The sequence below is a fragment of the Leiobunum rupestre genome, chromosome 3, assembly GCF_980474605.1.
Source record: "Leiobunum rupestre chromosome 3, qqLeiRupe1.1.hap1, whole genome shotgun sequence".
Lineage (NCBI taxonomy): Eukaryota > Metazoa > Arthropoda > Arachnida > Opiliones > Sclerosomatidae > Leiobunum > Leiobunum rupestre.
In genome coordinates, this window is record NC_143386.1 from 27,740,029 (window position 1) to 27,751,145 (window position 11,117).

Genomic DNA, 11,117 nt, shown 5'->3' on the forward strand with positions numbered 1-11,117 from the left:
GTTATTTCCGGAACATGGGTCATCAAGAGTCAGGTCACACTAGTGACGTCGCTGCAGCCCTTCAATTGGCCAAGCAAGAGGGGAAGAAGAGGGAAATCAGTGAGCTCTCGTCGAATGGTAGTCCCGAAGTAAGTAGGCGTTTCCCTTCTTACTTGCGGGGTCATGCAGAATACGGCCAGACAAGAGCCTACTGATTTCCCCTCTTGCTTGGCCAATTGAACGGCTGCAGTGACGTCACTAGTGTGACGTGCTCTTGATGACCCATGTTCCGGAAATAACGTTAAAACGCCCCCTACTCAAAAATAAAGCGTACAGTGTCATCTAGTGTTATTTTAGGGAATATATTTTGCATGAAATCTATTTTTCATTTTTTATTCTAAACTTTTCTAACGCCATCTTGTTACAAACCAAAAAGTAATAGCCCTGAAACAATGCCATCTTCTTTAAATTTAATTAACTTTAGAACCACATCTTTTACGATAATAACAATAATTAAAAATAACCTTGAATATATAGTAATCTGAATCTTGTTTGAAATTAAAACAGAATAAAAATAAAATATCTTTATTACAAAATCAGCTTTAGTGTACAATTTATTGAATAAAATTTACATAAAAGTACAGCCAACTTTGACCACTCAGTTGCACGGGGAAAACTAGAGGTCGGGGATGGTTAACTTTTATTCAATAGATAAAGCTCTCAAAATTATTCGTAAAACGTTTTGATCAAGTAATTTATATTTCTGTATTATCCGATTAATTTTTTGATAAATTTGTAAAATTAAACGGAAAAACGACGTTTTCTTTCGATAAAAAGCTCAAATTTTACGAATAATACATGTTTTTTAATCATTTTCCGAAATATTAACCGGTAAATTTCTTTGTTTACATTTTTCCCCCGAAAAAATCAATTTAATCATGGATAATGTTTAACCGTCACCGACCTCTAGGGAAAACGGAAGAAGAGCTTCGTGAAGTGACCAATAAGTGACGAATATTCTCTAGTTCGTTTACTATATAGAATTAAATTCTAGCAAGAAATATGAACCTGTAGGCCATATAGAAATATGAACCTATAGGCCAAATAGAAAAATGAACCTATCGGAGTAGCGAACTAGTGATTGTATTATCAGTAGCTACTAAGCGGCTGGAGCTCTGTCCCAACAACGAAATGTAGGCGGTGGTGATTACTACACCTTTTATGTTGCTATAAATAAAGTTTTTTAGTATTGTTTGGAAAATATGTAGAAATTTGTGAAACAAATATTTAACTCAATTTGGTTTCGTTAAATATTTTCGTAAGCACTAAGCAATTGTTTAGTTATGCTTTGTTATTATGGAGCTAAAAATTAAAAATGGGTGATTAAGACCCTTCATATATTGCGGAGGAAGTGGAAGCCTCTATTCCCCGAATGTGAAGAGCTTCAGCTGCTTAAAAGCACGATTCAAAACTATAAGCAGAATAATCGATGGGAACCAGTTGCACTCGTGGTTAATCTGCTTTGCTAGCCCCCAAAATTTCCTCATCTGATCTTATAAAAATTGAACAACCTAAAAACGCATGCAAGAAATAACAATACTGGTGGCGGATAATATCCATACATACTTAAAAATAAACCACTTAAAAGAAAATATTTGCACAAATTATTGCATAAGTGAGAGTGAGTGAGACGTTTGGAAGATAAATGAAGCTTCTGGAGTAGGGGAACATTTTTAAGTAAAAAGCAATTGCGATAAAATAAATATTACCTTTAAGTATAATGCTAATGAATTAACTGAGTTTAGTGCTCTCGATTGAAAAATATTCTTGCGAATTGTAACAGGACGGGGGAGGTTTTTCAAAATTCGAAAATTATGCGAGAGATAAAATGATATTCCAATACTCCACCGACACGTCGGCCCTCAGAGTAAATAAAAAAAAAACATTATAGTAAATATAATTCGTATTGATGTATTTTTAAGTGGGTTAGGACACTAAGCCAACGTGCAAAGATATCACCCAAATATACATGGGAATGTGTATTATTGATGTAGTAGTACGCATCTGTAAATAAAATTATTTTTATTTTGAAGCGAGGCGAAAGTGCTGACCACTCCGCCACACTAGAGTTATCTTCCAATTTTTGTTAAAGGAAAAGTCCAACTTGCTTAAATTATTATTTATAGTGAAAAAGCATCGTTTAAAACAGCGATAAAAATAATATATGATACAATTAAATGCCAATTTAAATACCAAAATTAAAATTAAATTGTATTATTATGCCGTTTGTGTGGACAGACATACTTCCGAACAAACTAGCCGTTTTTAATGTAGTATGACGTGTTTTCTAAATGACTACGCGATTGGCTGACCGATCAACCATAAACCTATACAGAACCACGGCCCCCTGCACGCGCTCGCTCCGCGCGCGATCGTGTTTGAGAATTCCAGATATTCCGAAAAACCAACAATTAGGCTCCTTTTCTTCTCAATTGGCGTGAAAAATTCTGATTCGTAACCAGCTACTCTTCTACTACGTCTTAATTGGTGAGCTCAAATAATTCCAATTCTCTTTATAATAATTATTAAACGAGTTAATTGATGCTATTGCATGTGATAGAGACCTCCAGTGGCGGAATTTGGAATCACCGAGTGAGAGGTACAGTCGTGGTAAAAAATATTTTCCCATAGCGTTACGCGATTTTCGAGGCATCTTAAAATATTTCTTAACCTAACTAAATATAGTTAATAAATAATAAATATTAGCGAAACGGCTTCAGAAAGGCTCGAAACATAATCTATTAGCGTTTTGAGATACACTGGAACTTTATTTTCTAAGTAAAAAAGGGGAAAAATATCACAGTTGTTTAAGCCTCGGCGAGTCGGCGAATATATTTTTGCGTCCTTCATCCGCTGGTAGCTTACAGCTGTGTGTAAAAGCCAATGAAATTGAATTTTAAATTGACATCAACTCTAACTTTCGGAGCCAATGAGAAGCAAATTCAGGACTTTCGTCACAGCCGGCTCTAAACTAAAATGGCGCCACCCTACTAGTTGATTTTTATATATTATAGAAGCGTAAATATATTTTATTTGAAAGTTTAAAAACAAAATGAAAATTATTTAAAAAAATTGAAAACTGGGCCTTTAATTTTAAATTAAGTTTATTTTATCCTGGACTTTTCCTTTAAATTAAAATGTTAATGGGCTTATTCAAAATTGGTATTATCCTGCGAAGGAAATTAGAACATTAAATTTAAACGCTTACTATCTGATAATTTTCAAAACCCTTCGTGACAAATCGGCGATATTTCATTTCGCTAGACAGATTTCCCCAACTAACAGTAAATACGTCCTCGACTCCTTTCATCAAGCCACTGTCAGAGACTTTGGGTATTTATTGGTTGATTTGAAACCAACCACGTCAGATGAACACATAATTTGAACCGGGCGTACACCAGGAGAAGAAGCTGAAAAAATATTTTACTTCCGAAACGGAAAATTAACAGGACTTCATAAGGAGATTTTAAAATATCTGACGAAGTGTAATACGTGAATACGCAAACAAAACCGAGCTGCAGCACAGGGCCTCGCGATTTGAAGGGACCTCGCCAGGGCTAGGATCCCACCCTCCTGAGTCTCCTCCGAAGGGTTTTACATTAAATTATAGAGCCTTGCCGCCTACAAAATGTTTGTAGTAGTTTGCACAATTTTCCGCAGACTGCATCATTTTTCTCTACCTCGTCAATTGGCAAAGGAATATTGGCAGTCATAGCCAAAGGTAGGGCGTGACGTCATGCTGCCAAGTCGCTGTTTAATTCCTGCTAAGTGCCGATTTTAGTATAAAAACTGCAGATGTAAATTTGTTAAATAGATTATTGATTATAAGATTTGAATTCCACTGACAATGAGACGACCCGAGGTGTTATTCACCGATTTTGTTCAAACTCGGGGATTAAGTAGACCTTCGTGTAACTCAAATTTCAATGGGCTTCCGTTTTGCCATGGCAACGAAATATGTTTTTGATATCTAAATCGAAACTTTTCTTTACGGGATTTAACATGGGAAAATATAAATATAAATATTTGAAAAAATTAAACAATTTGTTGTAACAATATCTTACCCAAATGAAATTTTATTTTTATTTTTAGTGAAATTCGGCTTATTTTGGGTAAATTAACGTAATTTAGTTTAGAACAATAAAATTTTGGGTAAATGTGAATAAATTTGGGTAAATGAAGAGAAACTTCAAAAAATGCGAATAAATTTGAGCAAATGTGAACAAATTTGGGTAAACGCCAATAAATTTGGGTAAACGGAAACAAAATGGGGAAAATTGAAACCAAATTGGATAAATGTGAATAATTTTGAGTAAATGCTAATAAAATGGGGTGAATGAAAACAATTCGGTTAATGGAAATAAAATTGGGTGAATGAAAACAAAATTGGGTAAATCGAAATAAAATTGGATACATGAAAACGAATTTGTATAAATGCGAATAAGTTTGGGTAAATGCCGAATAAAATTGGGAAATGCAAATAAATTTGGGTAAATGAGAATATATTTGGGGGAATGGAAACTAAATTGGGTAAATGCGAATAAAATTGGGATATTATAAATATATTGGGTAAATGGAAACATAATTGGACAAATGGAAAGAAAAATTGGAAAGATGCGAATAAGTTTGAGTAAATGCGAATAAGCTTAGGTGAATACGAATAAAATTGGAAAATGCGAATAATATTGGATAAATGGAAACAAAATTGGGTAAATCCGAATAACTTTGGGTAAATGCCAATAAAATTGGGAAATTCTAATAAATTTGGGTAAATGACATTAAGTTTGAGTAAATTCCAATAAATTTGGGTAAATGAGATTAAGTTTGAGTAAATGGCAATAAATTTGGGTAAATTAGATTAAGTTTGAGTAAATGCCAATAAATTTGGGTAAATGGAAACCAAATTGGGTAAATGCCAATACAATTGGGAAATGCTAATAATAATTTGTTTATGGAAACAAATAAATGGTACGAGTTATTAGTAAGTTTTTTAATTTCTTCAAATATTTTTAGAGATAAGTTATATTATCCCTTTTAATTATGGACTAATCTACTTTTTCGCGTATTTAATCATCCTTTGCACAGTCCATAGGTGGTTTCTTCTAACTAAAAATGAATTTGAAATTGGAAACAAAACAAAAAAATACAACCCTTTCAAAGACTTTCCGCGAGCTATGGAATGATGTATCCGAAGTGGATGATTTTGCACTTGGGCATCTCGGGCTTTAAAAGGGACAACCACCCCCCCATCCTCCCCCAAATGATTTTAGATAATTGGATTATAGAATCAGATAAAACTTTACAGATTTCGCTTTAAAATAAATGGAAGTAACGTTATTATAAAAAACGTTCCGTGAACTATAGGGTTAAAAATCTTTCTACGGCGGGTGATAAACGTTTTTCCGTATTCAGAGGCCAGTCGTGCGTATCAAAGAAGAACTTCTAATAAAAACTGTGTTATCTGCGGGTGACGCAAGGTTCGCGAAAAAATGGAAAAAATAATTGGCCTATTTTATCGCCTTCACGCCGTGCTTTATCGGAGTTCAAAGTGTCAGCAACAGCTTTTCATGGGCGAAATCAACATCGTGATCCTTCAGTTGGCTGGCGAGGCTCATACGAAGCGCTTAGAGACGACTGCTAACTCTATTGTCTCTTCTAGTAGGTTTGTAAATTGTATAATTTTTAGTTTGTATATATACATATCGAGTGGGACTATTGTTTTCGTTAGAATGTTGTGAAGTGTCGTCGTCGTCGTCGTCCACATTTGCAACACCTTTCATATCTTTTTAAAGGGGTGACATAAACAGGCCGTGTTTTCTAAGAATACTTAATAGGGTTTCCACTATCTGCACAACCAAGTGCTGCGGGTTAAACGTAGTTAGTGGTGATTCGCCAGCCCCTTCTATCCAACCCCTCTTAAACACTTAAAAAAAAATAGTCAGTCTTATAATTTTGGATAAGATTGACTTTAAAATTCCGTTTCTCTTTTAATCAATATTACCACTATACCTCTACACTGTGTGCAAGTTTCAACTCCGTAATTTAAACGGGGGGCGCTACATCCCCTTTTCTGATTTTGAGCGTTGATTTACATAAAAAATTTATTTATATTTAAAATACGTATTTATCTTACTTTTAATGGTGTGCCGGGCTATGGCGCTCTAGAAAAATTAGGGGCCCTTGTGCGCCACTTAAACCGCATTTCCGCAGACGTTCGTTTTTGCAGAGTACGTGACTTACTTATCGAAGCCATGTATGGCCAGAAGTAACTAATAAGTGTGACACTTACTTATCGAAGTCGTGTTTGGCTAGAACTAACAAATAAGTGTGACACTTAATTATCGAAGTCGTGTATGGCCAGAAGTATCGAATAAGTGTGACAGTTACTTATCGAAGCCGTGTATGGCCAGAAGTAACGAATAAGTGTGACACTTACTTATCGAAGTCGTGTTTGGCTAGAAGTAATAAATAAGTGTGACACTTACTTATCGAAGTCGTGTTTTTTCTAGTTACTTGGTTTTGGAAATAAAGTAGGGAAACGCTAACAAAATTAATTTTTAGACAAACCGAACTTTTCGAGTTTTCTGTTTTGGGAAATATGTTAGCGAAACCCAAACACGTTAATTAAAAATTAAGTTTTAGACAAAATGAATTTTTCTAGTAGAATGGGTTTGGAAATGAGGCGCCTGTATCAGTTGGCAATATGAACCCGCGAATTGGCGCGAAATCTTATTTAAAATTAAAATTCCTAATGCAACCGAAAAAGTAGTTCAGAAATGATCAGTACTACCTAAATATATGATATTCAACCAGGCTGGTCTTAATTTAAAAAAGGTATGTACATTGAAATTCCAAAATCGCCAAAATCACTTAAATGGGCAAATGCCTCACTTCTGGGGCTCCGATCTCGCAAATGTCCACAATGCCGGCGAGGGCATGATATTTCCAATCGATTGACGTCGGCGGCGGATACAATACGTGAAACTAATGGTATGTAGGAAATAGAGCGCTTGACTAAAATAGCGTTTTCAAAAGCGCGTTTTTCAAAACAGCACTTTGTTGCTACGGCGCTTTGTTAAAACAGCGGTTGTTGAAATAGCGTTTCTCAATACCGTGGTTTATTGAAAGCGCCGTTTTGTTTAGTCAGCCTTTTTTGGTTAAGCGTTTCTCAGTAGAGCGGTTTTTCAAAACAGCCTTTTCCATAAACAGCGTTTCTGAATATAGCGTTTCTCAAATTAGCGATTTTGAAACAGCGGTTTTGGTCCAGACAGTGGTTTTTTTCGATATATAGAGGGAGTTATCTCGAGGCTAGCGTGTTATGTTAGCCGGGCGCGCCGAAGGCACTGTTCCCCCTCTTTTGTACCTTCTACGCCCTTTGGTAGATCTTGTCGGCTCTTTTCCGATCTATTAATTTCTTGGTAAATAAATAATAAGAATTCGAAATTGGAAACTTTCTTTTGCAGACAATTCTTAGTTATAACTTTTATTGATATAGAAAGCAGCGCGGTTTTGGAAAACGCTGTTATGACAAAGCAAAACCAATACACACAAATTCCTAGGGATTGAGAATATAAGACACCGTTAGCCTCATCTGTTTAGTTATTTTTGTACTTAGGTTTTTTCTTTGAATTTTAAAATTATTATTGTTTATTTGGATATTATTAATAATAATTAATAATAAAGAAATTTTCAAACGCATTTGATAAATTTTTCCATATTTTTTTGTTTTACACCCATAGCATAATTATACATCTGGTACTCTATTGCACCGTGATTTGTGCCTTTTCAAACTTTTGTAATTTTGGCAGATTGAATTTTCTCGGGATTCCCCGTAAATACTGTAGCATAGACAATGGCTGTTCTTCACTTTTGCCCCAGTGCAGAACCGGAAACCCGACAACGAAATGTCCCTAACCAAGGTCTATTTTTAAGGTACTTTCCTACCATTCTCCCAATCACGCACTACTACTTCAAAGCTGATCATACGGTTTATATCAACCCAAGGGTCGAGCATTGATTGATTTTTCGGAATTTTTCCTGGATTTGCGGATTTGTAATTTTAGGAGGATTTCTCGGTTTTTAATTGAATTTCCGTGTCTTTCCTTAGATATGTATATTTTATAAAATCTATCTGTATTTGCTGGTTTCGTAAGTTAGTTTGAGAATTTTGTGGATTATGTCTTCATATTTTGTTTCTTTGTTAAAATCCAGATTATTTTTGAATTACGAAATCACCGGCGAATTTTTGTCTGAGTGTATATTGGAATCCAGCAGCTTGGAATCCAGATCATCGACAGCCTTCCAGAGACAGGGTGCCCACCAATGAGTTCCACCACCACCCCCAAATAGGAGAGAGTAAGTAACTGTCAAACCTTATAGTTTATCAGTAGAATTGCATAACTGTGGTGCAATACGAATCTCAACATTCTACAACCTTTAACCGCCTGCTGTGTAAGCCATTCAATTAGCTCTTTTGAAATATGGCGTCTGTTACGGCATCTTCCTCAGATAGCGTGACCACCGAATCCATTTTTACGAAACATTTCGTGATTGCTAATATAGGAATTTTATTTGTTCAGGCTTTTCTAAAAGTGGTCTTCAGCGAAAACAAACGCAACAAATCCTTCCAGTCATAGCAGCGAGACAGATTCAGCAACTTCCAGATACCTTGAAGCGTGAATCTGGTAAAATGAGCAGCCGAGAATTGAAGAAACACAAGTGTACAGAGTGCGTCTATGCCACCAACAAAAAGGGACATTTTATTGCTCACAAAAGAAAGCATACCGGCGAGAAACCATTTCAATGTGACCAGTGTAGAAAGGCTTATTCCCAAAAGAGCCATTTGGTTTTTCATAAAAGAACTCACACGGGCGAGAAACCTTTTCAATGTGATCAGTGTAGTTACGCATGTTCACAAAAGATTTATTTGATTTCACATAAAAGAACTCACACGGGCGAGAAACCTTTTCAATGTGACCAGTGTAGTTACGCATGTTCACAAAAGATTTATTTGATTTCACATAAAAGAACTCACACTGGCGAAAACCATTTCAATGTGACCAGTGTAGAAAGGCTTTTTCCCACAAGAACTATTTGGTGTTTCATAAAAGAACTCACACGGGCGAGAAACCTTTTCAATGTGAGCAGTGTAGTTACGCATGTTCACAAAAGATTTATATGATTTCACATATAAGAACTCACACGGGCGAGAAACCTTTTCAATGTGACCAGTGTAGTTACGCATGTTCACAAAAGAGTTCTATGATTTCACATAAAAGAACTCACACTGGCGAGAAACCTTTTCCATGTGACCAGTGTAGTTACGCATGCTCACAAAAGAGCCGTTTGATTAATCACAAAAGAACTCACACAGGCGAAAAACCATTTCAATGTGATCAGTGTAGTTACGCATGTTCGCAAATGATCCGTTTGATTTCCCACAAAAGAACTCACACGGGCGAGAAACCATTTCAATGTGATCAGTGTAGTTACGCATGTTCCCAAAAGAGCTCTTTGATTTTCCATAAAAGTACTCACACGTGTGAGAAACCCTTTCAATGTGACCAGTGTAGTTACGCATGTTCCCATAAGAGCTCTTTGATTTTCCATAAAAGAACTCACACGGGTGAGAAACCCTTTCAATGTGACCAGTGTACTTACGCATCTACACAAATATCCCATTTGATTTCCCACAAAAGAATTCACACGGGCGAGAAACCATTTCAATGTGATCAGTGTAGTTACGCATGTTCCATTAAGAGCTCTTTGATTTTCCATAAAAGAACTCACACGGGTGAGAAACCCTTTCAATGTGACCAGTGTAGTTACGTATGTTCACGAAATAACTATTTGATTTCCCACAAAAGAACTCATACGGGCGAAAAACCATTTCAATGTGACCAGTGTAGTTACGCATGTTCACGAAAGAACTATTTGATTTTCCATAAAAGAAGTCACACGGGCGAGAAACCATTTCAATGTGATCAGTGTGAATACACATCTGCACAAAAATCCACTTGGATTTCCCACCAAAGAATTCACACGGGCGAGAAACCAACTGGAGCTCCAAAGCGTGGATACCGGGCCAGATACGATATAAAATTATTTCCCAGTGAAAAAGCGCGTCACGCTCAGAGGGCAAGGTCACGCAAGTGCCCAATTTGCGACCAGACCTTCACCACGAAAAGAACCCTCCGAGCTCACCTTCGAATTCATGGTCTTCCAGGAAACCAAAGTGGCGCTTCAACCAGTCACGACCCAGATCCACTACACAGAACACCTTCACGACCACGGCTGATTGAGAGCCTTTGTCGTCAATGGGGAGTTAGGACTTGCTTGGTGCAGCTACGACGCCTGACCAATGAACAGATTCAATCTTGCACCAAGAGATCTGACTCCGCCCACATCGTTAAATCTGAAGTTCCAGACGCTGACGCCGACCAAACCGTGACCATACCCATTAAGAAGGAATTCTTGGTCCTTGGCCCTGATAACCTCTCAATCGATTGCAGCGACATCAAAGAAGAGCCCTTTATATATCGGGCAACTGGGGATTAGATCCAGGGTGTCTCAATGAACACGAACACTCTCGTCAAGGTCGAATGCAGTTCCGAAGAACAAAACTTCTGAATTTTAGATCCAAACTTGCGAAACATGTGTATTTTTTGTTATTTTATGTTCTTATTTTTCCCCCAACTAATGACACGGTCCATTATTTGGTTTTTGCAACTTGTTTTATAATTTATACAAATAAAAAAATAATTTGTATTTTTCTAAGAATAATTTGGTACCGATAGCCATCAGACAAAGGATAATGTTGTACAGCGTACTTTTAAATCTGGAAAATTACGTCTAAAATAGCTATCGCACGCCCCTTAATATATATTTCCTGTATATTCAAATTTATTTTACCTGGTTCCTCAATTCAGAAAATTTTCGGATAATTTTACCTAATTTCATTTTTCTGAAAGGTTTACTACTTTATTCAGTATTCAAATGTAATCCAAGTTGTTAATAATTGAGAATAAATATATTTGTTTATACTTGGAACGAAATAAAACGTTTAAATAAACGATATT

The 11,117-nt window shown here is 36.2% G+C and overlaps 1 protein-coding gene across 1 annotated transcript; it reads left to right on the top strand.

Annotated features, from left to right (window-relative positions):
* Nucleotides 1–5,648: 5,648 nt before the first annotated feature.
* On the top strand, nt 5,649–10,733 carry LOC149951344 (uncharacterized). The gene is made up of 3 exons (XM_090167993.1): nt 5,649–5,701; nt 8,619–9,028; nt 9,112–10,733. Exons 2-3 carry the CDS (start codon nt 8,729–8,731, stop codon nt 10,594–10,596), a joined length of 1,785 nt encoding a protein of 594 aa, XP_090024119.1. The 5' UTR covers nt 5,649–5,701; nt 8,619–8,728; the 3' UTR covers nt 10,597–10,733.
* The last annotated feature ends 384 nt before the right edge of the window (nt 10,734–11,117 follow it).

Bases quoted from the DNA above. Each gene is read 5' to 3' on its own strand.
- LOC149951344 (XM_090167993.1), top strand. From the start codon at position 8,729: ATGAGCAGCCGAGAATTGAAGAAACACAAGTGTACAGAGTGCGTCTAT. The intron at 9,029-9,111 runs GCATGTTCACAA...CAGTGTAGAAAG, and splicing joins AATGTGACCAGTGTAGTTAC to GCTTTTTCCCACAAGAACTA.